This window comes from Camelus bactrianus, chromosome 6, assembly GCF_048773025.1.
Source record: "Camelus bactrianus isolate YW-2024 breed Bactrian camel chromosome 6, ASM4877302v1, whole genome shotgun sequence".
Taxonomy (NCBI): Eukaryota; Metazoa; Chordata; class Mammalia; order Artiodactyla; family Camelidae; genus Camelus; species Camelus bactrianus.
The window spans coordinates 12,729,088-12,756,674 of NC_133544.1; the positions used below are offsets into that span (position 1 = coordinate 12,729,088).

The window sequence follows — 27,587 nt, forward strand, 5'->3', positions numbered from 1 at the left end:
GCAGAGGGAGAGTGGCTGAGGGGACCTTAGACACTTAGAGGAGCGCTCACCCCTCCCAGAGCTGAGACCCAGACCCCTGAGCGAGAGTGCGCTGTCCAGGGCATTTTCCCTGAAGCCCAACCACACTGGCTGCACAAAGCGATGCTGTAATTTACAATCTCAAGTGTCCATGAATCCTTCTTACCAAATCTGAGGCAGGTCCTGCATCCTCTTCAAGGCTATGCCCTGTCTTCCCTCCATCTCAGCCCACACAGGAGTGGTTCTCAAATGTCAATATTTTGAAGGACTGATTTTTATGTGGAGGGTGGATGCATATTAAAAATGCAGATTCCTTGGCCCCACCCATGGAGGTTCTGATTGAAAAGGTCTGGGGAAAGTCCTGAAAATTTGCGTTAAAAAAATCTCCCTAAGTGATTATGGTGATTTTGAGGAAGGTGTTCCATATTGGATGCCCCTGCCCTGCCCCCTGGCAGGGGATTCTGTAACGACTTCAATTCTGAGGCCCGCAGCTGGGAAGACTAAGCAAAATTCAGTTAGCAAATGCCCTAGGAATGCAGAGAAATCTTCTACCTAAGGACAACTGTGGAGTGATACTTTTTCAAAAATCCCTTGAGGACAAACAAACAAAAAATCACCATCTTTGGCATAAATGCAGCCCGCTAAATCATTAACCTTCATCTAATAACTTACAGGGAGCATAGTTCCCAGAGTAGTTATTCTGGTGTCTGGGAAGTTCAAGATGATTAGAAATGGCTCTGAGATGCAGAAGAAATTCATTTCTGGGAGGCGTTGGGATGTGGCAATAGCAATACAGCCTGACAGGGATGCTGGCTGGGCCCCAGAGGGTGACGTCTTCCCTGTCCTTTATAACTCATGCTCTGGAAAACATTCTTTATTGCAAAAAACGGTCTGAAAAACTCCTTAAAATACACACTGCCGGGCCCTCCCTTCAGAGTTTCTGACTCTTTAAGTCAGGTTTGGGGCCTGAGAATGTGCATTTCCAGGTTCCCAGGTGCTGTTGCCACTGCCAATCCGGGGACCACACTCCCCAGATGGCCCACACCTGCTTAGGACATGAGACTTGAATCGGAATCACAGGTGTCCTGGGCTCAAGTCACAGCCCAGCCGAGCTGTGGCTGGCTGTGCACAAACTCGAGAAAGTCTTGGGTTTGTTTTCTTTTTAGCTTTTTCCTTTGAGATAATTTCAGACTTATAGTCAAGTTGTAAAAATAGTGCAGAGTTCCTATATATCTTTTATCCAACTTCTCTTCATTTAACGTCTTACATAACCATAAAACAATCATCAAAACTGAGAATCTAACCTTGGTATAATACTATTCTATAGACTATAGGATTTATTGAATGTCCCCCCAGTTTGTCCACTAGCATCTATTTTATATTCCAGGATCCACTGAATGTATTTTTGTCATTCTTCCTCGGTCTCCTCCAATCTGTGAGTTCATCTGGCTTGTCTTTCACAGGCTTGAGATGACTTGTCAGTGATTTGGTAGAATGCCCCTCAGTTTGGGTCTATCTAATGCTTTCTCATGATTAGATTGAAATTATTGCAAAGGATGCCTCAGATGCAACTGCATCATTTCAGGTGGCTCACAAGGTGGGTTATGTACCGCTGGTGACGTTAATTCCACTCACCTGATTAACGTGGTGTCTGCCAGAATTCTCCACTGTAAAGTTACTCTTTCTCTTTTCGTAATGACTAAATTGTCTGGTGGTTGGTGGAGAGTCTTTGGGACTGCAAATATCCTGGTTCTGCTTAAACTTTTACATCATTAATTTTAGCAACCATCAGTGGGTCTTGTCTTTACTTTGGTGTTCTAATGGTAATTCGCTATTTCCCTAATGTCTTCTACACTTATTAATTAGAATTCTTTTGTTTGGAAGAGTTGTTCCTTCTCTCCCATTGTTTTAAAATGTTAAAGATCTTTTTAAAAAACATTTCTTGAAGGGTACGTTTGCTGGCAATGAATTTGCTAAGTTTTTGCTTGAGAAAGTATTTATTTCTCCTTCCCTTTAGAAAGATTTTTGATGGATATAGAATTCTGGAGTGACAGGAGTTCTCTTTCAAATTTCAGCACTTTAAAGATATCATACTATTGTCTTATAGCATGCATGGTTTCTGAGGAGAGATCTGTTATAATTCTTATCTTGTTCTTGTGAATATAATGTTCTTTTTTCCCAGCTATCTTCAAGGTTTTTTTGTCTTTTGTTTTCTGCAATTTGAACATGATATGCCTAGGTGTATGTGGGGTGTGTGTGTGTGTGTGTGTGTGTGTGTGTGTGTGTATATATGTTTATACATAAAACTTGTTAGGTGTTCTATGAGCTTCTTGGATCTTGTCAGCTATTATTTCTTCAAATATTTCTTCTGTTCTGTTCTCATTCTTTTCTCTTGGGATGCCAATTACTCATGAGCCAGCCCACCTGATATTGTCCCAAAGCTCTTGGATGTCATGGCCTTTTTTTTTTTTTTCTTCACGCTTTCATCCCTTTATGTTTTACTTTGAGCAGTTTCTATTGGCCCATCTTAAAGTTCATGGATTCTCTTCTTGGTTTTGTCAGCTGGTGGGTGAAGGCAATATTCATCTCTGTTTCTATCATTTTTTTTTTATTTCTAGCATTTCTACTTGATTCTGTCTTGTAGTTTCCATCTCCCTACTGAAATTACCCATCCCATCTTGCCTGATGTCCACTTACTCCTCTTGAATCTTTAACATTCTAATGATAGTTACTTTAAATTCCCTGCCAGATATTTCCAGCATCTGTTTCAAATCTGAGTCTGGTTCTGATGACTGCTTTTTCTCTGGGAGATGTTTTCTTTTTTTATTTTTTTGCCTGCCTCGTACTTTTACTGTTGTTGCTGAAAGCTGGATATCTTGTGTATATTAGTGGAGATTAAGACAGAAGTTTTTTTTTCACTTTAAAAATTGAACTGTAGTTGATTTACATACAATGATTCAGGTGTACAGCAAAGAAATTTAATTATACATCTATATATAAATCTATTTTTTTCAGCATCCTTTCCATTATAGGTTATTATAAGATATTGAATATAGTTTCCTGTTTTATACAGTAGGCCCTTTTTGGTTGTCTCCTAATTAATCCCTCCCCCACTTTCCCCTTTGATAACTGTAAGTTTGTTTTCTATGTCTGTGAGACTGTTTATTAGAGTTTTTATGCCTGGGGATGAGCATGTATTTCCTACTGATAAACGCTTAGTGTGGATGTTTGAATTAATCTAGAAAGGAGTTGGGCTGGAGTTGAGATTCATGGTTGCTGTGGTTACACTCAGGGCACCCCAGGCCTCACATTCCTGGAGCAATGCCTTGTGTTTCAGATGTAACTTGGTTTGCCAGAGCAAGGTCTGTTTGATCTTGAACTTCCAGTCTTCTCCCTGCACCCTTCTCAGAGAGGGTCTCATTTTGGACACTGGATCTTCTTAGCAGGATGCTGCTGATACCTGCTATCTGAAGCTCGTTAGCTTGGTTGGGAGGATGTTGGGAGTGTTTCTGTTGCTTGGATTCAGGCTTAGTTTCAGGGAGGCGCTGTGCCCTTGGGCGTCAGGGGTACGCTCTTCTCAGTCCTCCTGCCCGTCCCCTGGCTGTGCCTCTTGCTGCAGCACATATTCCTGTCTCTCTCCCAGAAGCAGGGACTTTTTTGCTATTCCCTTCCCCGGCTGCGGTGAGTTTTCACTCTGTCCTAAGGAAAGCAGACTTTGTTGCCTACCCCTGCCCCCCATTAAGGCTTTAGCCCCACAGCGGGGACAGGAGAGAAGGCTCCTGGTGGAGTTTCTCCCCCCACGTGGCTGTCATTCCCGTCCCCCAGGTTTGCACCACAATGGACACTTTCTTGGCACTTTTTCTGGTCTTTTCTGAGTGCTCAGTGGGGTTCATGGTGTAAAGGCCTGTAAGAGGGCTTGGGCTCCCCCAATTTCTGTGGCCCTCAGGGGCTTCATACATCCCACCAGCCACACTCACCATTCACCAGTTCACCAATTATTCTGGCTAAACTCTTCTACCCCAGCTAAGTGAGCACTTGCGGGTCCTCTCCCTCCGCAGAAATCTGCCTTTCCTCCTGTCTGGGGCCAGCGGGTTGCTCTGCTGTTCCCAATTACTGATGAGGAAACTAGGCTCCGAAACATTAAGTAACTTTCCCATGTTCATGTAGCCAGAATGTGACAAAGACAAAATTCAGAACCCAGTCTGTGTGCTTTTAACACTTATTCTCTAATCTACTCCAGTCTCAACCCCAGTTAATGTTTATGTAAAATGTGGTTATTTATCTGTATTATTTCAGAAGAGATTAAAGGCAGTTTGAAGATAAGTGCCCTGCCTACTTCACAACATGGCTAAGGCAGGCCAAAATATTCCACCTGTGAATAGATAAGCCTTAAAAACTATAAAATTCTAGCACAATATACAAGATATTATGACAGGTTTCCTGTAACATTTTACTATGTCGCACCCTTCATTTGGCTCAGCTAATACTGAAATGAAAGGACTCAGTGGAACAGAAATAAAGGCACTGGGGTCTTTTGGTTTTAATATAAAACCGGGACTGAGAGCGATGCCATTTAATAACTGAGAACCATTAATGAAGCAGCGCGGCAAGTGCTGGGTGTCAGGTGCAAGAACAGAATGAAATCCTTCACTGTTGGAGGAAATGTCCCTCCACCTCCACTCCCACAGCCCGAGGACCACCAGTGCCCACTGCCTGCACAGCTCCTTAGAGACCACAGAGCCCTGCCCTGAGCATCACCTCATTTGATGTGACGTTATCACTCCCACATCACTGGTTCAGAGGGACTGGGGCACAGTGAGGTTGAGAGACTTGCCCACCCTCTCTCACATAAGAACTATCAAGGCTGGTGTTCAAACCTAAGAACTGTTCTTCATCAGGGGGTTGGCATGACCTCAGAAACTGTGCTGCACTTTGTCACCTTTATGTAGCCCCCGATGTGGGATATGCACCAATGATTTGGGTGGAACATGAGATGATTTTGGGAGCCCTCAGGCTTGGAATGAATTAACATTGAATCACACAGTGAGGAAGTTATTCCCTTTCCAATTCTATTCTAGTCCTTTTGGCCACATCATGAAGAACATCTCTGTTTGGGGCCACTGGGTCTTTAACACCTCCCCTTGCCAATTTCCCTTTTTAATCAAAAAAGAAAAGATTTCAGGATCAGAGCCTTTCCTAGGATAGAGGGATCTGGCTAGAATTTGATAATAGAATTTTATCTTTATTTTATTGACTTTTGCAATGACTTTTTTCTATTTATGGTAAGTGATACTAGTCTTCCGTTTAGGTATTGAGACAAAGTTTATTTTTTAAAACAAAACGAATTAAAAACTGAGTTGATTAAACTATTAAGATACCGTTTCAGGTAGTATGGAGATATGGTAAAACTTATGCAAGCATGTGGGATGATGGTCATGTGAGAAACCCTTGTGTCTTGGCTTTGAGGCCCCTGCATCAAAGGCCAGTTCACCTTCGTAGTGTCACAGAGAACATAAGACAGCCAGCTGTCAGCCCAGCCACAGATGAAGCCCAAATGCTTCATGACGCTGAGCCAGTGGGTCCCTTTATCACTCCAAGGAGTCTCTTAGTTTCTAAACAGAGAAACCTGGGTCAACCTCAAGGCTTTCTACAAACAGTCACTCTCCTCTTGGCCAGTAAGCTGGCAGGGGAGCAGAACATGATTTTGGATGGGGAGGCCACATGGTGACAGTTCAGAGAGGACAGAATAGAAAGAACTGGTCAGGAAGGTGAGAGACATGCCGAGTGGGGACAAAGGTGACAAGAGAAAATAGCAGTAAACGTTCTTACTCCAGTGAAGACGTGAGGACCCCTTTGGAAACATGACGAAAACTATGACGCTCATTACCCAGGGAAATGCACACATATGCTCGTGTGTGTTTCCTCTCACACTCATGTGTACACACGTAACAGTATTAGGGGATTTGTGGATTCCAGGTTTTGAGCTGCGGCTTCAATATGACTATCTAGAAATCCCCCTGTTGACTGATTCATGCCTCAGGGTAACTATAAAGAGACTTAACTAAATAAGGATTCCCAGTTTTGCAATTTTTTTGCACATTACTCCCACCCATCCTAAATGCGTCGCACGTTTCTCTCCTTACGCTGGTTCGCAAATATTTCCACCAGGGAATCTCCAACCCAGAGGGAGCAAACTCATTCTCTGAGACTCTGAGAGGATTCAGGAAACTCATCACAAGCTCAAAAAGGTGTTTGTGTTTATCTTAAAAGTTTATGCCAATTTTTGATCTCACTTAAGTAGAGCCATATATTTTGACATAACATGTCTCTGCAAAAATCATTGAGTAAAACTGACCCTCTAGGAAGATAAGCCTTGCTTTTATTGATGCTCCTTGGCCTCCTGGCACACCTCCAGGGTCACTAGTGACCCAGGTTGGAGAAGTAAGGACCTGCTGAGTGCCAGTCCCTGTCCCAGGAACCGGGAGATCCAGAAATCCCCTAGGGATGGGGACCCAACTCCTCCCAACATCCCCACACTGCCTAGTCAGGGCAGAGCCCCTGGGGAGCTCGGTTTGTGACTGGAGGTTCCTAACAAGGATTTTGCAGTAGCTCCAAGCTGCTGCCCTTTAAGAGTGTTACAAGGTAATGGCTGAAGATCTCTGACTTTGGAGCCGCACAGCCCTAAGTTCAAAGCCCAGCATTGCTGCTTACCACACCTGGGCTGTAGGGCACTGCTCGTATCTTAAAGAAAATACTTGGGTCTGCCAGCTGGAAGAAAAGTCAGTGCAGCCTGGAGAGGGAGCTGTTTGTTGAGGGGTTTCTGAGCATGGGTGGAGAGCCCAGACATCACCAGGAGACGTGGGTGCCTCTCCTAGCTGTACCCCAGCAGCCCTGAGCGATCAGATGAGGCGCAATCCCTTCGTGCCTCTGTTTCCTTGTGTCAAGAACAAGGGGGTTGGATGGGATGTTTCCTAAGGGTCCTCCCAACTGGATGTTTCCTGCTTAACAGTTCAGTTTCACCGGGCAGGGTTTTTCTCATCATTCCTGAAAGTGCCGTGTGTACACTAATCTTATCTTATAGAATCTTCTCCCCTGCATAGATGAAGAAGACCACAGCCCTTGTTCCCAGCACGGACGTTTTAACTGCTTGGGAGGTTATGTGATTAGACTTGTTATAATCCCATGAAGCAGAACCGAAACGGATTAGAAAAGAGAAGCCAAGTTTCATTATCTGGCCAAGAACGTTCCTCCAGCCAAGAATCCAAGATGCTGCTCACATCCCTAAAGGTTAATTCCTATTTCCTTTTCCTCTGAGTGCAGTAAATGCCTCTTCAATTAGGCACCCTCCCCTCAATGTCCTTAATGAGCACTCATGTAATCTTTGTTAATAAAAGGATTTATTTAATTTTCAGTTCTAATAAATAGTCAGTCATCATCTTTGCAATGGGCTGCAAACCCTGGTAAAAATGTAATGGTCTCTGTGACCAAAGGGAACACGTGATGCTATATTCTTTAGTGACAAGGGTGAGTCTCCCCACCACCCTGCCATTCTTTAAAGAACTGAAGCTGAATTTCATTTTCTTACCACACTGAGGTCCCACAGGTACCTTAGTCAGGCATTAAGAGCTTAAAAATCAAAGAAAGGAAAAACAAAAACAGACGCAGGTATCAGGAGAACAGACGGTCTCCCTAGCCACAGCACCACAGATGACTCTGCTCTGAAGGAAGCCCAGCAAAAAGAAAGCCCAGTCGTGTTCTCAAACATTTACCCCCCTGTTTTGAAGGGACTAAGAGAAGCAGTGAATTCAGCTGTTCAGAATTCCAGGGGGAAATTAGGAGCTTCGGGATTTTTATTTCCAAATGACAAACAGAGCAGCAGGAAATCAAGGCTTAAGGAAGCCCTCCCTCTCTTAGGCAGTTAAAACCCTGGAGCAAGATGAGCAAAGAAACAACGTGAGGTCTTAGACTGCCTTTGCAGCTCAGCTTTGTGTGTGTGTGTGTGTATATATTTGTATTGAAGTCTAGTCAGTTTAGTGGTTCACTTTCAAAAGACTGAATTTAGACTTCAAGAATAAAGCTAAGGAGGAGAAAGGCATCAGGGCTGCAGAGCCCTGGAAAGTGGCTGTTCATTGGAGACAAGATGCCGAGATTCCTAAAGCTGAGCTCGAGGCTAGAAGGAACAGCTCCAGAATGAACCCAGCCAGGGCACAGAGCTGAGCTGGGTGACAGTCCCTCATCATCCACTCTCTCCTTGCCTCTACCTGTCCCCACTTGTCTCTGCCAGCCGGTTATTCATTATCGCAAAGGCTCCTACCCCCCCTGAGAATTCATTGTCCAGAGACAGCGTGCTGGTCTGGTGGGGGCAGCCGTTGGCCGACTCAGACAGCTGCTTCTGCAGGATGGCTAGTGAGACCTTGTTGGCTGCCAAGAAGTCCTTCATGGAGATCATCTCCCCCGAGAGACGCCGCCCATCTGTGTCACTGTCTATGATGCCATCCGTTTCTATGGAGATGTTGCACTGGTTTTGGACACTGCCTGGCATCACCACGTTCCTCCGTGACTGCAAGAGTCTTCTTTGGCATCGTGGGCAGCACCTGCCATCCATCTTCCTCAGCATCCAGTTCATGGACTGTTTGATGAGGATGGAGATGACATTGAACAAGGAGTAGATGCAGCAGACGCCCATGAGGATGAAGACGAAGTTGGCGAAGCGGTAGAGGCCTTGGCTATCGTACTGGGCGTTCTGGCTGCTGACGAGGTCCCCGAAGCCGATGGTGCTGAAAGCCACGAAGCAGAAGTAGAGCGCATCGAAGTAGCTCCAGCCTTCCATGGAGGTGTACATGGCGGACGCGCCGCACGAGATGAGGAGGGAGGCCACGCACAGGATCAGCATGACGTAGTAGACGGAGGGCTTCCAGCCCGCCAAGCTGTCCACCTCTCCCTTCCCCGGGGTCTTCTCCTGGGGCAGCGCCCCTCGTCTCCGCAGCTGCCGCTGGCGGCACGATTTCATGACATAGGCGATGACGGTGATGAGGCGCTCCAGGAAGAGGTTGAAGAACAAGATGGTGCTGGAGCACCCGATGAGGCCGTAGAAGATCAGAAAGATTTTTCCGCCCACTGTCACTGGCGTCGTCATCCCAAACCCTGCAGGAGACAAAAATCAGAGGAGAGTGAGGGAGGTCTTTGCCGTGAATGGCTTCAGAGTTGGCTTTGATGGCTGGCCAAGGGTAGTAAGAAATCGTTTCATAAAAGCACTCTGTCTTAGCCTTCCTAGGAACGAGGGGGAGACTCCTCACTTCCTGTTGAAGACACTGAGTGCTGCTCAGAAATGGGCCGCTGAAAGCCCACACGGTGCCACGTGCACTTCAGAAAAGGGCACCTCCTCCTCCAGGCGGATGCAGCCAGTGGAAACGGCTCGCTGATGAGAGTGCGGGCTGGCTTTCGGCCTCCTTTCCCAATTCTGCTAGATGTCCTTGCACAGCAGACGACCTGAACAACCATAATTAACAGACGTTGTTCAGAGAACTAAACAAAGGCTCATACAAAGAAAAGTCCTATAGAGACTCATAGGGATTCCTTTATTCTGTGAACACTTACTGGCTGCCATTCAGAATTGTGCCAAAAGACAGATCTGGTCCTGGCCTTCATGGAGCTGTCATCTGGTGAGGGGATTACTGTATTTTGTGATAAGTGTCATGCTGGAGGAAGTACAGGGTCCTATGGGAGCTGCTAAGAGGGAAACCCATCTCAGACTTGGGGGCTAGGAGGACAAAACAGGGAGACCTGAAGGCAAAGAGAAGTCAGGCAGACAAGGCAAGGAGGGTGTGTGTGTGTGTGTGTGTGTGTGCGCGCGCGCATGTGCATGCGCATGTGGTTGTGGTGGTGGTGGTGGTGGTATTTCGGGCAGAGAAACAGCACATTCCAGCATATGCAGAAATGAACAATTTGCTCATGATTTTCCCGTCTTTTAAACAAAATACTCATGCTTTGGGGGTGAAATTTGAGGTGCTGTTTGATAAAATATTAAATGCCTCTCTTGCCTTTGTCTCTTGCTATTTAGTTTGGACCTTCTTGACCTTTCTGCCCCTGCACACAGACGTGTTGCTAAGAATACCAATTGTAGGCAATGGATGTCACTAAGAAAAATGAAAAATGGAAAAAAAGCAGTGATACACTCAGGACTTCTCACAAGGGTCACGAAGCTTCAGCCCACCCTGATGGATGTGAATTCCTCCTAAGCAAATCACTTAGTAAACATGAGAAATCTGATCTGTTTGCGGGGATGGACGTCCGAGTCCCTCTGAAAATAAACGCCATTCAAAAAAAAATAAGTGCTCCTCATGCCTCCCTGGGTTCAGTTTTTTCATTCAAGCCAAACCTCCTTGTTTCTTTTTTCTCTTTATTATCAAGTTCAGTTTCCTAACTGGGGCCCCAACCTTGGGATCTCTAGGATTCACTCATTATCCTCTCTCCTGATAACACCCTGCTTGTCATCAAGCCAGCACTTTCCTTTGTTACTCTCAGCGCACCCTGGGAAGTGGTCAGATCAGACCTTGGAATTTGCAAGCTTCTGGGATTATGACCTCCTGCTCCCTCAGCTGGAGCCAAAGGGCCACCTTTCCCAAACACCAGGATGTGCACACTGTGTTACCATTCAGTTTTCCAATTAAATTCGATTTTCTTTCCTCAGCATACAAGGGTCTACTACATTAGGGTAGGAAATTAACAGCATCTAGACAAGAGGCTAGAGGAAGATACTGAATTTTGCTTTTTAGCTGGATGGGATGGAGTGGAATGGACAGAATGATTTGGTAAGAAAGGAGGGACGGCCAGGGAAAAACTCCACTAGGAGTTACAGTCATATCCCTTAATGGTAGAAGGTCAGACCATCCTCTCTTTACTGGAAACTTTTCTTTTGAAAATTACAGGATCTCAGTGACCCTTGGCAGTGGAGGTTTCATTTATTAGATAACTTCATCATGATGTAAGTAGATACTCTTTGCTGTCTTTTCTCTTGTTAGTATCTTTAATTCTTATCCCTAAGCTCAAATTGAAATGAGGTGGTTGAAGTAGTGGAGAATTAAAAAAAAAAAACTTACTGAGTTTAATGACTGAGCTGAGAGCTGTGACTATTTCTACCCAATCCAAAGAATACGGAGGAGTAACCGAGGTATCAAATGATTAGTTCCTGATTAGCTAAGGGTACAGGGGCACCTCCTCTGGCTCAGTGAATTCTTGAAACCAGTAGAACTTGTGAATGTTTATGCACTAAGAAGATATAAAAATGAAAGCCAGGATCCTTGCTCCAAAGCTGTAAGGCCAGCAGAGTATTCGGGGCTCTCTTCACTGGAAGCAGAATTGAGGTAACAGGCAGGAAAAAGGAGAAACATTTATCTGGACCATTTATTGACCTGACAACATTCCAGAAGTCACGAGAATGGGGAAGGACCAGAAATCATAGCAGGTGAATACAGAAAAAGGCATCTGTCGTGAGTGGCAAACATAGGGCAGCTCGATTGCTTTTCACGTGGTATCGACATCAAGAGATTTTGGAAGTCTAATTATTTGGTGTTTGGGCAGCTGGAGATTGTTGGTCCTGGTGCCTGTACTTTAAAATCTGAAATAAAAGGGGAATGTTAAAAAAAAAAAACAAAACAGATGTATATGTGGAGGGGTGAGGAGAGGCACTTGCCAACAGTCAGAGGAGGACTTCCTTGTGTAACACAAGATTCAAGTAGGCAAATGCTTTCTTTTACAAAATCTCCCTTTCCGATCCCAGAAGGAACTTAATGATTTTCCTGTTGGAGTGCAGAGAAGCAGGAGTAATAAGTAGCTCTCAACCAAAGGTAAGAGTAATGATTTATTGAGCATCTGTTAAGTTCAGGGACCAGCACTAGGTGTCTGGGCCATACAGTGATGAGGTGGACTAGATCCTTGGCCTCCAGGAGCCCAGCATCCAGGATGGACTGCTGTCTACAAAACAAGGAGTAGTGAGTCAAGGTGTCAAAGTAAAGGCACGATGGAGTTATCCTGGCCTCAGGGTCCCAAAGGCAGCCTCACTTGGGATGCATGACTGAGGCACATACAGGTGCGCTGCTGACACCAGCTGACAAACTTGATGAGCTGATTTTTTCCCAATGAATAAGACTTCTAGTGATTTTGCCACAGGTTCCAGGGACTTAAAAACCTGTAGATTCTATCTTTTTGGTTTGGTTTTGAAACACTCCATCTGATGAAAGAAAGGATAATTCGTGACTGCTGATCCCCTACTGGATTTGCTTGATCAGTGCCATTTTTTCAATCAGCAATAACAACAGGAGATGGCACACGTGGTGGTGTTCCGAGAAGCAAAGGGAGACAGCTTCCTAATGTTTGCAGTTAGAGGTGTTTCCATGCCTATTACTACTCTCGGAGCTTTAAAGTATGTCAGCGATAATGGAGGCTTTTTCATAGAAATTCTCCACTTCTCTGAGCCTCATAATACTGAGCATTATGGATGCCTTGGACTGGGAATCAGAAGAATCAGGGTCCTCCTTCATGGAGGCATTATCAAAGGCTTGCCCTCTACCTGTGCTGGGGAGGGGTATTAATTAGTGGTCTTTAGTCTCTTTTGACAGATAAGAAAAAGAAGACTACGGAAGCTAAGTGATTTGCCTAAAGGTGTAAAGCCAGAATTAGAACCTAGTCCTGTCTCCCAGGCCTGTGATCTCGCTACCTGACGACACTAAGTGAGTGAAAGCCACTGTCAGGTGTACACCTTGTAAGAAGAATTGAGGGAGGGGAATTTACCAAGCGTCTATGTTCCATGCTTTATACAGACACACACACTGCAGCAGCTGCCAAATCTGGTACCAAAATCAGAGGATTGGCTGACATCAGAAGCTGAAACTCTACAATCTTCACTTATTAAAACACATATTTCTGAATGTGCCTCTTCCAATAAATGAAGTCATTAAATCAGTTTTTAAAACCCATTACACCCCATGCAGCCAGTTTCCCTGTATTTCACAGGCACACAAATGAAACCGACTGTCACAGGTGGTGCATTTCAATATACAATTTATTCCCTGGGCCTCAAGCCTGAGGTCATCTGATTGTGTCCAACTCCTGAGCCTGGGAGCAGTTGAGTTAGCTGACTGGGGACCAAGGACGCATGAGTTTGACCTGGAGACAAAGGGACCTTGCCTGGTAGTCTTCTTTGGTCTAGCTCCCTTGAACCATTTCAGAACTGTTCTAATGTTCCTGTAAACCCTAAGGTGGCTCCTGGGACCAAACCAGGCTCCCTGGTGTCCTTGGGACCAGGAATGAAGCAACCAGGCACTGCCAGGGTCCCAGTCAACCCCAATAGCGCCCGTCACTTGGACCACGAAGAGAGGAAAGCAGGCCTGCCGTCCCCCAGGCACATGCTGCCAACTATATATTCTTCATTTATTTTTAATTTGAAATACAGTTGATGAATATTACACAAATTACAGATGTACAATATAGTAATTCATAATTTTTAAAGGTAATATTCCATTTATAGTTATTATAAAATATTTGCTATATTCCCCATGTTGTACAATACATCCTTGTAGCTTATTTATTTTATACATAGTAGTTTGTACCTCTTAATCCCCAACCCCTATATTGCCCCTCTCCCCTTCTCTGTCCCCACTGGTAACCCCCAGTTTGTTCTCTGTATCTGTGAATCTGCTTCTTTTTTGTTCTGTTCACTAGTTTGTTGTATTTTTAGGTTCCACATAAAAGTAATGATCATACAATATTTGTCTTTTTCTGTCTGACTTATTTTACTTAAGATAATGCCCTCTAAGTCCATCTATGTTGCTACAAATGGCAACATTTCACTCTTATGGCTGAGTAATATTCCATTGTGTGTGTGTGTATGTATGTATATATACATACATACGTCTTCTTTATATATACGTCTTCTTTATTCAACCATCCATTGACGGACACTTAGGTTGCTCCCCTATCTTGGCGATTGTAAATAATGCTGCTATGAACAATGGGGTGCAACTACATATTCTTTTTAGAAATCAAGGTAAAAATGGAAAAGCTTTGCATTATATTTTTCAAACATACACAAAAGTAGAGAGAATACTACAGTAAACTCATTTCCCAGTTTCAGCAATTGTCAACATTTTGCCAATCACGTTTCTCCTATCCCATCCCATCCCCTTAATTTGTTGAGTATTTTAAAGTAAATCCCAGACAGCATGCCATTTCATCCATTAATGATGCATCTGTAGCTGAGGATTTTATTTTCCTAACATAACCACTATACCGTTATCACACCTGACAAAATTAATACTGACTCCTTAACACCAAACAATATGCAGTCCAAATCTTTTAAATATATATATATTTTACAGATCATCTGTATGAATCAGGATCCTAAAAAGGTTCATGCCATGTATCTTTTAAGTCTCTTTCATTTGTTAACAGTCTCCCTTCCCATTTTTTTTATGCCATAGATTTGTTGGCCAAATGTGTTTTGTAGAATTCAATCACAATTTTTTTCTAGAAACATTTGGGAAAAAAACCCTGTGTATTAGGAGAGTGCCCTCAGATACAACAGCAAACCTCAAACATCGCCTTGGGACATACAAATCAGCATAAACTGTTTAGAAAGAAATTTGGGAATATGTATCAGACATCTTAAAAAGATATCTTTTTCTGTTTTTTTTTTTTGTTTGTTTTTAGTAATATATCCCCCCAATTATCAGAAGTATGACTAATTCTGCACACTGACATTCACCCTTTTAAAAGTCTTTACTTTTAATAATGAATATTCTCAGCAACCTAAATGTCAGATAATAGGGCGATGACTGAATAAAAGTAGCCATTAAAACAAAGCCATTAAAATTACGTATCCAAAGAGCTGTTAATGAGTAGAGAAAGAAGCAGAGCTTGTGCAGAGTGACTCAAGCCTGGTACATGCAACGTCCTCATTAAATATTTGTTGGATGAAGGAATAAACTTTACAAAACACATTTAAGCAGATATATATATCTACACACATACATGTATATAGTAGCAGTTAAGATGCTTTCGGCTGTAACAGCGAATCGTATACAGGGGTGGCTGAAGCATGAAAGGGATATATTATCTCATAGAGCATGAGGTCTGGAGACAGCGTAGTTCTGGGGATGGTTGAGGCGCTGGCTTTGGAACACAATCTATTTCACCCTTCTGGCTCTGGCTCCATCAACACGTTGGCTAGCCCCCAGGCCAGCAGCTTCAGGAATTACCTCCTCACGCATCGATGTCCAGAGCCAGAACCTGTTGTGTTCCTGCCTTCCATCTTTATCAAAGCAGAGAATCCTTCCCAGAAGTCCCCCACAAAATTCCCCTTGGATATCATTAAGCTGCACCAAGTCACGTGCCCACTTCTCAAACCTGTTATCTGCGAGAGGAATGGATTTCTTCTTAGACTGATCAGGGTTTACCAGCGCCCCCAAGGAAGAGATGGACCTGGCAGTGTCTGCCACAAGTGTACACAGAGAAAACAAAATAAAGGGAGACAAAATTCTTAATCAGGTTATTTCAGGGTGGTGATTCTATGCATGATGTAATTTTTCTTAATGTTTTCTTTATGTTTTATATCTTTCGTTACTTTTTTTTTCAATAGACTTTATTCTTTTAGAGCAGTTTCAGGTTCACAACAGAATTGAGCAGAAAATACAGAGAGTTCTCACATAGTCCTCCCCACCCACACATATATAGTCCCCTACCCTCAACACCCCTCATCAGTGCGGCATATTTGGTACAATCGATGAACCAACATGGCACATTATCATCAACCAAAGTCCATAGTTTACATCAGGGCTCACTCTTGATGTTGTACATTCTATGGGCTTTGGCAAATGCATAATGACATGTAGCCACCACTATAGCATCATACAGAGTAATTTCATTGCCCTAAAAACCCCTTGTGCTCCATCTATTCATTCCTCCTTTTTAAAAAAAATATTTTTATTGAAGCATAGTCAGTTTACAATGTCTCGATTTCTAGTGTACAGCACAATACTTCAGTCATATAGAAACATACATATATTTGTTTTCATATTCTTTTTAAACATAAGTTACTACAAGATATTGAATATAGTTCCCTGTGTATACAGTATGAAGTTGTTGTTCTTCACGCCCAACCACTGGAAAATTACCAAGAAGGAACAATGGGATGTGACGCTGGCTTCTCTGGCCTCTGTGAGCTCTCCTTCCTGGTCCAGCATTGTGCCGTGTGGCTCCCATGTACATAATAAATCAGGACTGCTCAGCAGAGCCTCAGTCCTGCAGGGGAAGAGCCGCCCAGGGCGCGACTTGGCAGGCCCTTCAAGTCTATCCAGGTCCTGGCGTCCAAGTCCTGCCTCTTCCCTGCATATTTGGAAATGAGCTGGAGGGACAGGTAAGTGAATTGCTATCTACTGGATGTGCAGATGGGTAAAACCTTGTCTTAGCAACTTATATTAAATGTTTAGGAGATTGGACCCTGTCCCTTCAGAGAAAGAAAGTGCAGCACGCTAGTAATTAAAAAAAAAACACTTTTGGGAGTGTCAGAGTGGTGATGAGGGTCCCTTAAAAGAAACTTAGGGTGATAAGAAACTGGGACAAGTGAGTACCTAGGACACGCGTACAAGGAGGTGAGGGAGGTGAGGGAGGAGAGGCGTGCACAGTACGTGAGGGGGTGGAGAGGTCGTCTGTGCTTCCCAGACACTCAAAAGCATGGATAAAGTTTTATGAATCTTCTAAAGAAAATGCTTGAAGACAGAGGTTTAAAATATGGGGGTTAAGTGTTCATAATCAAAATTTACTTCTTCTCGGATCAGTTCTAGATGTTGAGGAGAGAACCACCGGCAGGCAAGTGTTGATATGACAATCAAATAAGGCAACATTTCAGTATTTATTAGCTTCTGAACACTGTGCTAAGAGCATGGGTGGGGTGAGGGTAATTAGAAGATGCTTTCTGCCTTCCAGGAGCATCAAGTCTGGTCCAGGAGATCAAGTACTAGAAACAACACAGCCTGTATCAGGCTGTTTACCAAATCAGCTCCTTTCCTGAGTCACCTGCAGACGACATAAAAGACGGGTGGAAAACTTCTATCAAGCTTCAGGAAGGATGGAAGATGTGCTCACATCCCTATTTACAAGATGAAAATTAACTGAGAAGTGAATCAGATGAAACTGTCGCCTGGCGCAGAAGTCTTGAACACGAGTACACATGAAAATTTACTGAGGAGCTTCTTAAAAACTGGGGATTTCCAGGCCTCACCCCCAGATTCTGATTCAGGAGGTTGCATGGGGCCAGAAAACTTACATTTAAACCAACACCCATTGTAATTCTGATGAAAGGACTACAGACCCCACTCAGGAAAACACACTGGGGTCAGAGCACAGAGGGCAGGAAGGTTGGAAACAAAAGTCATGTCTGCCTGGGAAGATTCTCAATTAGGGCTCCCAAATTTCCCCACCAAAACCTAGTGAAGGACTGATCCCTCCAGGGTCCAAGAGGCAAAGGCAACACTGTTATTTTTTTTTTCACTGTTTCTTTTGTATATTAATATATGATGCAGAAAACACTTCAGATGGTACGTTATACCATCTGTCTTGAGCTGTCTTCAGCAGTCCTGGGATAGCTCTGGGGCCACGCCAGCTGCAGGTATGATGACAGCCACTCCCCTTCCTCTGGACTGAAATGACTTCCAAAGTATTCAGGGACTTTCTACCTCCTACATCATCTGTGGTGACTAAGCAAATGGAGAGAAGGAAGTGGTACTTCCCAACCAATCCATCTTCGGGTGGGTGCTGTTCACAGTTTGGTTTTGTAAAATGAGGTTTTGGATTATTGCGGGGTGGGAGGAGGGAGGTGCAGGAGTGTGAGGGAGGGTGGGGAGTGTGGACACTGGTTCTGAATAAGCTTTCTACACAGGCATCTGCTGAGCACCTGCCGGCGCGGTGGCCCACCTCACGGAAGGAAAGGCCTGGGCTGCATGTTCTAAGCAGTGCTTCTTGACTGTGGTACCAGAACCACCTGAGGGGCCTGTAAGCTGCAGAGCCCTGAGCCCTACCTACTGATCAGCATCTCTGGGCAGGACGCAGTTCTCTGCCTGAGATCAGTGACCACACTAGAGCTGGAGAATCACTGTTCTAAAGTTTTCCATCTGAGACAGGACTGCTCAGTGACTTAACAGACCAAGGGAGGACTGGTGACAACTTTCTGCTTTTAGAAAATTGACAACTGCATCATCTAGTGGTGAGAAAAACACTGGAAATAGATTGATTTTAGGAACTTCCTCCTTCATTCTACGACCTGCTGGTTCATGAATCCTGCCCGAGTGTTGAACCTCTCTGGGTCTTTGGCGGTTTATTCCAGCTCCTTGAGGCAGGCAGGACGGTGTCGTCAAGAGAATGATGCTAATGATAATGGTTTATACGCACGGGGCACTCCCTCTGAGCCGGGCACCGTGCTCGGCGCTGTGCACAAAATCACTCCTTCACTCCTCATGCCAACTGAAGTAGGAATATCATTTCCTCACTTACATGAGAAATCTGAAGTACTTAGAGGTTAAGAAACTTGCTCCAAGTCACTTAGCAAGCTAGTTAGAGGCCTGGGTTCTAGTCCAGACTATTAACAGCCTAAGTGTGCGATGGCCACAACTTATTCTGATTGTCCCTTTGGTAAAGTGAGGGTCGGGGGGCCCAGATAAACTCTGAGGACCTTCACACTCTAACATCCCATGATTCGAGAGTGCAGGGCATGAATCTGGGCTCATTCTGTATATTCAATCAGCCCAGGAATCTGGGGAGAACTCACCTTGGGTATCCACGACCCTTCTGCAAGCCAGGCAGGTAAGTCTACCTGAAGGAAGTGTCTACCTATAACATGTCTCAACTACAAAGATGCCACAGCCCACTTAAAGCATTTTGTAAGGCACCAAGGAGGCTGAAGGTACTTTCACTGCACACCTGAGCTATTGCTCCGCCAGTTATTCTTGTGGACTCAGAAGTTATGAGTCCTTCCTGAAGTTAAGAATATTTTTAGAATTCGCTATTTTTAGGGTAATGACTCCTCCCACATTTTGGTATCAGCAAAGCCTCTTTGACAAAAGACTGTGATATCACATGCAGTAAAGATTCAACTATTTTCCAGGGAACTGAACTAAGGGACGTTTCTAAACTCTTCAGCAAGATGCAGTTCACAAGGCAAAAATAAATGGCTGATATCCTGACTATAAAAACAGAAAACTGGGGTGTGACCAAAAAAAGGATTCTGTAAATCATTTGCGTTCCTTGAAGACACAGTGTTTTGTACTCCAAAGGTAACAAAATTGGCCTCGTGGGAACCAGAATACGTCAGCTCCCAAAGAGGAATTTTACAAATTTCATTTTCCTGAGAGAGACACTGAGTCGGGGGCATTAGCTCTGTGTTTTATGCGTTCTCAAGCTCCTTTCCTCCGCACAAACATTTAGCTAGTGTGACAGAATAAACGCCGTCATTGTTTCTAACTTTACCCTCATTTTCAAGGCGGGAAGCCATTTGATTCACTTATCTCAAGTGGGTGTCCCACTTCCAGGGCTTCTTAACTCTTCAGTCATGAAACTACACCTTAAAAGCAAGAACCTATAATTACGTTGTCTTGCGAACAAAACTGCCCTCCCCCCGACTATGAAGAAACGGTTCCATTAAGCAGAGTGTTAGCACAACACAGAGGGTGACTGATGAGAGGTGCCTGTTCTTCAACGTGACTGAGAGGATCTGGCTCCAAGACATTGGGAGGAATTATAAAAATGATGTGTTTATTTGAATGGATATATGGATAAAGCACAAACAAATCTACCTGCCTTTTTGAATTTCTTGCGGCTGATGGATGTAAGGTTCCCCTAGTAGTTGGTGTATACAACAGTATTATCACCCACGTACCCTGCTTGACCTGGGGTGGCTCCCAGCCCACCTTCTCAACCCCCTCCCCCGCCCCACAGCAGCAGCCTCTTAGCTCCTTTTGGGACCCTAGGACTTCCAGAAATCTAGCGTGAAAGCCAAAAACCTAGAGAATATCGGTGTTCCTCTCACTTTTTAGGGTTTTACTTAGATGTGTGATGTAACAAGAATGAAGGAAGCACCGCCCAGGCAAGCTGAATGAAGGATCACCTAAGACCTAAGAAATAAATGTGTTACTTATAATATCATGATGTATGTTCTTCCCCAGTCTGTACTGCTTCCCTATAAGCTCATAAAATGTCCTACGTGTTATGGACTGAATATGTCCTCCCCAAATACATACGTTGAAACCCCTCAATGTGATGTATTAGGGGTGGGACCTTTGGGAAACAAATAGGATTAGATGAGGACATGAGGGGAAGGCCCTGGTGATGGGATTAGTGCCCTTATAAGAGTCACCAGAGAGCAGCTAGTTTCTCCTCTCTGCTCTCCACCATGTGAGGATACAAGGAGAAGCCGGCAGCCTGAGACCCACAGGAGGGCTGTCACCCAGAACCCAACCAAGCTGGTGCCCTGATCTTGGAATTCCAGCCTCCAGAACCGAGAGGAAGAAATTTCTGTTGTTAATTAGTCTCCCAGGCCATGGTGCTCATTATAGCAGCCCGAGCTAAGACAGTGTGTTATTACTGTACCAACACCTACTCTGCACTACCTAGAATTTTCTAGAAACTTCTGGCAAACATCCTCATGTTTGCTATGAAAAGTAGCCCTAGGGAATTAAAGCTCTCTACAGGAAATCAAGTTTTTCTTTCCTTCCTTTTCTCCCTCCCTTCCACCCTCCCTCTGTTCCTTCTATTTCTTTAAAAGTGTCTTTAGAGACTCAAACCTCATTCTTTTTAGAGGCACCTTCTGGGCTGGATCTAAATGAATCACTGCTCTGTAATAAACTGCTTTTTGGAGGGGGGCTCTGTTGGGGCCTTTTCCTAAAACATTTAATTTTGATATTATTAGTTCCAGAAAGCAATTATAACTTTCTTTTGCCTTAAGCCAGCAAGAACCCATTTCAGAAAGCACCATGACGCTTGTGGCACAAATGCGATCGGTACATTAACTGAGCTGCCAGAGGAACTGCTTGAAAATACTGTAACAAAACGGTGTTTTAGCTAGTCATGGGGAAAGAAAGGGCTGGTTCATTAGAATTGATTTTTCCACCGAGGGAACAAACACCGTTCCTGTGAACCCGAGCTATTAACCCAAATGTGAGGGTCATTGGTAAGTTACTTCAAAGAATGGAAACGTGAACTTAAAAATCAGAGAACAAGCCTGAGGTGCCTGGTGCAAACCAGAATTCAAGTTCACCCTGAATCTGCTTTGCTTCTTGTCAGTCACACCATTTCTGCTGAGCAGGTTCAGATTCAGTGGCAAAAACATGGCGATGGAAAAGGGCAAAGTCATTGTCACCCACTGCTTTGGGGTGGGAAGAGGAGCAAGCGGCTGCTCCAGACACAGGGCCTTGAAGAGAACGGTTTAAACCCTAAAGCTTATCTCAGGGACTCTCCTGTCTGAGTGTGCTCTCACCGGAGGCTTTCAGGAATAGACACAAAGTGATTTTCTTCTGCTCACATCATTTCTGGTTTTACTGGTGAAACAGGCTCTATGATCAAAGTCTACCTAATTCGCCCATTTCTTCCTTCGAATGATGCTACAGCTCTGCCTTTCTCTTCTGTCCCACGTTCATCTGAAGTAATCCTCCTCCTCGATAGGTCGCCTGTGTTCTCCTCTCCACTTACTCACCCACTCAACAAACGTCTACTGAGCGTGTACTACGTGCCGGACACTGAGCTAACCGCTCTCAGTAAGGAAGACATCACCTCTCAGATTCCTTCAGCAATATTTCTTCCAGAATTTATACTTTCTTTCTCCATCAGCTTCTCCTTCATTGTCGACATTTCTCACATGTTTGTTGACCTTGGGTTTCTCTTCTCTTGTGAATTCATATTCATGTCTAGTTGATTTTCCAAATTAGGACGTTTATTTTATTTTATTTTATTTTTAGTGATTTGTGAGAGATCTTCATAGATTTTTTAAGAAATGAACTTGTCATTTTTCACCTATGTTGAAATATTTTCCCCAATTTATGTCTGTCTTCTATTTTTACAAATATGTTTTATTTTTTTAGGCTGAACTTTAAATTTTATGTAGGAAAATCCACCAGTTTCCATCAATCTTCTTTTGTGGCTTTTGGCTTTAGGAGTCACAGAGAGAAAAATCCTTCCTTATCCCAAGAATATACTGGTATTCATTTACAGTTTTAATTTTAAAACAACTTGATAATTAATTCTTCTTTAACTGTAAGGATGTAACATTTTAAAAGTACTAGTTTGCTTTTCTCAGCACTCTTTTTAATTGAAATTTTTATTGAGATAATTGCTAATTGATAAGCAACCATAAGAAATAATAGAGTGTGTTTATACTTTCCCCAGTTTTCCCCAATGCTAATATTTCACAAAACTACAGTATAATATCATGAACAGGGTGTTGACACTGATAAGATTCAATGTGTTGTATTTACATGCCGCCTGCTTAACTTATACTTATGTGTGTATGTGTTAAGTTCTACACAATTTTGACACATGTGTAGGCTCTCCAGCATTGTTTTTAAACAGTCCATTCTTTCTCCACTCTCTTGAAAAGTCATTTTTATCAGAGGCAACGTTCTTACATTTGTTTCTGGATTATGTAGTTTGTTCCATTAATCTGTCTTTGCTGGGACTGGTATCCAAAACTCAAACAGTTCTCCTTTTTAAACATCCATGAAGACTCTTCTCTCTTCTTCCTACCTGCTCCCCCTCCTCCCCCCTCCTTTTTCTATTAAAAAATGCCCAGTTTATTTCATGTTCAATTTTCCTGATGAGATTTGAAAACCTTTTGTTAAATTCCAGAAAAGATACCTGGATTTTAACTGGAGTTGCCTTATGTGTAGAAATTCATTTGTAGAGAAATGACATCCTTACTAAATTGAGTTTTCCACCAGGAACACAATGTATCTTTACCCATTTATAGAACACTTTAAAAAATAAGCCTTAGTAGAATTTTGTAATTTCCTCATATGAATCCATCACAAATCTTGTCACACTGAATTCTGTTCCACAGCTTTTTTAGATGATGTGAATGGAGTCTTTCCCTTTACCATATATATATTTATAAGTTTGTTTTCTTAGCAATTGCTTTTATTGCAGCATAGTTGATTTGCAATATTATATTAGTTTCAGGTGTATAACATAGTAATTAATACTTATAAAGATTATACTCTAAAGCTATTATAAAATATTGGCTATGTTCCCTGTGCTGTACAATATATTCTCTGCAGCTAATTTATTTCATACATAGTCGTTTGTACCTCTTAATCCCCTACTCCTATCTTGCCCCCGCCCCCTCCTTCCCACTGGTAACCACTGGTTTGTTCTCTATATCTGTGAGTCTGTTTCTTTTTGTTATATTCATTATTTTGCTTTATTTTTTATATTCTACATGTAAGTTATATCATACAGTATTTGTCTTTCTCTGTCTGATTTATTTCACTAAGCATAGTACCCTCCAGGTCCATCCAAGTTGCTGCAAATGGCAAAATTTCATTCTTTTTAAAGGCCAAGAAATATTCCACTGCATGTATATATATCGCATCTTCTTTATCCAGTCATCTGTTGATGGACATTTATGTTGGTTCCATTTCTTGGCTATTGCAAATAATGCTGCTATGAACAAGGAGGGGTGCATGTATCTTTTAAGTTAGTATTTTCATTTTCTTTGGATATATACCCAGGAGTGGACTTGCTGGGTCATACGGTAGTTCTATTCTAGTTTTCTGAGGAAACTCCATACTGTTTTCCATAGTGGCTGATTCCCACCAACAGTGTACAGGGGTTCCCTTTTCTCCACAGCCTTGCCAACATTTGTTATTTGTAGACTTTTTGATGATAGCCAAAAAGTGTGAGACAGTATTTTATTGTAGTTTTGATTTGCATTTCTCTGATGATTAGCAATATTGAACTTCTTTTCACATGTCTGGTGGCCATCTGTTTATCTTCTTTGGAAAAATGTCTATTCAGAACTTCTGCCCATTTGTTAATTGGGTTTTTTAATATTAAAAATTTTTTTATTGAAGTATATAGTTCATTTACAATGTTGTATCAGTTTCAGGTGTACAGCAAAGTGATCCAGATATACATATATATATTCTTTTTCAGATTCTTTTCCATTGTGGGTTATTACAAGCTATTGAATATAATTTCCTGTGCTATACAATAGGTCCTTGTTGTTCATCTATTTTATATATAGTAGTGTGTATCTCTTAATCCCAAACTCCTAATTTATCCCTCCCCCACACCCCTTTACCCTTTGGTAACCACAGTTTGTTTTTTAAGTCTGTAAGTCTATTTCTGGCTTGTAAATAAGTTCATTTGTATCATTGTTTTTAGATTCCACATATAAGTGATATCATATGATATTTGTCTTTCTCTGTATGACTTGCTTCACTTAATAGGAGCCTGTACAAGCCTCTAGGCCAGCCTCATCCACCAGGGGGCAAACACCAGAAGCAGGAAAGATCCTGAAGCCTGTAAAACGAGTCCACAAATGCAGGCCAGGCTCTACCCTGCAATCAGCTGGCCCTTAGCCCTCAAGTGACAAAAAAGAAGTGCACTGCTGGGATGCATAGGGTGTCTCCTACAGAGGCTCATTTCTCCAAGGTTGAGAAACATAACTAATCTACCACATACATAAAAATACAAATAGAAATTTAGATAAAATGAGGCAGCAGAGGAATACGTTTCTGAGAAAGGAAAAAGATAAAATCCCAGAAGAAGAACTAAGTGATCTGGAGACAGGCAATCTACCCAAGAAAGAGTTCAGAATAATGGTCATAAAGATAATGAGAGAATTCGGGAGAATAGATGCACAGAGCAAGAAATGAGAAATTTTTAGCAATGAGTCAGAAAATATAAAGAACAACAAAACAGAGCTGAAGAATACAATAACTGAAATGAATAATACACTAAAAGGAATGAAGAGTAGACTGAATGAGGGAAAAGAACAGATCAGTGATCTAGAAGATAGAGCCATGTAAATCACTACCACAGAACAGAAAAAAAAAAAGAAAAAAGAATGAAGAGAAATGGAGACAGTTTAAGAGACCTCTGGGAGAACATCAAGCACACTAATATTTGCATTATAGGGGTCCCAGAAGGAGAAGAGAGAAAGAAAGGGCTTGGGAAAATATCTGAAGAGATAGTAGTTGAAAACTTGCCTAACTCGGGAAGGGAAACAGTCACCCAAGTCCAGGAAGCACAGAGTCCCATACAGGATTAACCCATAGAGGATCACATCAAGGCACATAGAATCAAATTGACAAAAATTAAAGATACAGAGAAAATATTAAAATCAGCAAGAGAAAAGCAACAAATAACATACAAGGGAACTCCCATAGGGTCATCAGCTGATTTTCAGCAGAGACTCTACAGGCTAGAAGGGAGTGGTACGATATATTTAAAGTGATGACACGGAAAAACCTACAACCAACAATACTCCACTCAGGAAGGCTCTTGTTCAAATTTGATAGAGAAATAAAAAACTTCACAGATAGGCAAAAGCTAAAAGAATTCAGAACCACCAAACCAGTTTTACAACAAATGCTAAAGGAACTTTTCTAGGTAGAAAAGAAAAGGCCACAACTAAAAACAAGAAAATTACAAAACGGGAAAGCTCATCAGTAAAGGGAAACATACAGTAAAGACAGGAAATCATCCACACACAATTAAGGAAGTTGAAAGACAAAAGTAGTAAAATCATCTGTATCCACAATAAGCAGTTAAAGGATACACAAAACAATTAGATGTAAAATATGATATCAAAACCAATCATCATGAAAAGAGGAGAGTACAAATGCAGGGTATCTAAAATGCATTTGAAATTAAACAATCATGTACATATACAGACTTCTACACCAAAACTTCATGGTGACCCAAACCAAAAATCTATAATACAAAAAACAAAACAAAGCAAAACAAAAGGAATCCAAATGTAACTCTATAGTCATCAAACCATAAGACAAGAGGACAGAAAGAGAAAAGAGAAAAAAAAAGACCTACAAATCCAAAACAATTAACAAAATGGCAATAAGAACATATGTATCAATAATTACCTTAAATGTAAATGGGTTAAACACTCCAACCAAAAGATATAGACTGGCTGAATGGATACAAAAACAAGACCCATATTTATGCTGCCTACAAGAGACCCACTTCAGAGCTAGAGAGGGAAAGTGAGGGAATGGAAATAGATATTTCATGCAAATAGAAACCAAAAGAAAGCTGGAGTAGCAATACTTACATCAGACAAAACAGATTTTAAAGACTGTTACAAGAGACGAAGAAGGACACTACATAATGCTCAAAGGATCAACCCAAGAAGAAGATGTAATAATTGTAAATATATATGCATCCAGCATAGGAACACCTCAATATATAAGACAGACATAAAAAGAAATTGACAATAACACAATAATAATAATGCCCCACTTTATATCAATGGACAGATCATCCAGACAGAAAATCAATAAAGAAATACAGGCCTTAAATGACGCATTAGAACAGGTAGACTTAATTGATATCTATAGAGTATTCCATCCTAAAGCAGCAGAATACACATTCTTCTCAAGTGTATGTGGAACATTCTCCAGAATAGATCACATGCTGGCCCACAAAGCAAGCCTTGGTAAATTTGAGAAAACTAAAATCATATCAAGGATCTTTTCCAACCCCAGTGCTATGAGGTTAGAAATCAACGACAAGAGAAAAAAACCTGCAAAACCACAACCATGTGGAGGTTAAACAATATGCTACTAAACAACCAATGGATCACTGAAGAAATCAAAGAGGAAATCTAAAAAACACTTAGAGACAAATGAAAACAAAAACATGACGATCCAAAACCTCTGGGACACAGCAAGAGCAGTTCTAAGAGGAAAGTTTACAGCGATACAAACCTACCTTAGGAAACAATAATCTGAAATAAACAACCTAACCTTATACCTAAAGCAACTAGAGAAAGAAGAAGAAACAAATCCTAGAGTTAGTAGAAGGCAAGAAATAATAAAGATTAGAGAAGAAATAAATGAAATAGAGACTAAAAAAAATAGAAACGATCAATGAAATTAAAAGCTCGTTCTTTGAAAAGATAAACAAAATTGATAAACATTTAGTCAGACTCATCAAGAAAACAAGGGAAAGGGCCCAAATCAATAAAAGCAGAAATGAAAAAGAAGTCACAACCGACTCCACAGGAATACAAGGGATCATAAGAGGCTACTGTGAGCAACTATACGCCAACAAAAATGACAACCAAGAAGAAATGGACAATTTCTTAGAAAAATACAATTTGCCAAGACTGAATCAGGAAGAAATAGAAAATATGAATAAATCAATTACCAGGACTGAAATTGAATCAGTAATTTAAAAACTCTCAACAAACAAAATTCCAGGACCAGACGGTTCCACAGGTGAATTCTACCAAACATGTAGAGAAGAGTTACCTATCCTTCTGAAACTATTCCAAGAAATTGCAGAGGAAG

At 42.2% G+C, this 27,587-nt stretch overlaps 1 protein-coding gene and 1 non-coding gene across 3 annotated transcripts in view; one reads left to right on the plus strand and one right to left on the minus strand.

The window, feature by feature from the left end:
* Window positions 1–5,282: 5,282 nt before the first annotated feature.
* KCNK13 (potassium two pore domain channel subfamily K member 13) overlaps window positions 5,283–27,587 on the minus strand; it is an 89,512-nt gene continuing 67,207 nt past the window's right edge. For both annotated transcript variants that reach the window (XM_074365155.1, XM_010968860.3), the window contains one exon: window positions 5,283–9,162. In XM_074365155.1, the coding sequence (XP_074221256.1) occupies window positions 8,276–9,162 (887 nt within the window). In that variant the 3' untranslated portion in view covers window positions 5,283–8,275. The remainder of the gene's footprint in view (window positions 9,163–27,587) is intronic.
* On the plus strand, window positions 11,492–11,625 carry LOC123612472 (U11 spliceosomal RNA). Its single transcript, XR_006719741.1, has one exon. It is a non-coding gene; the product is annotated as a U11 spliceosomal RNA (small nuclear RNA).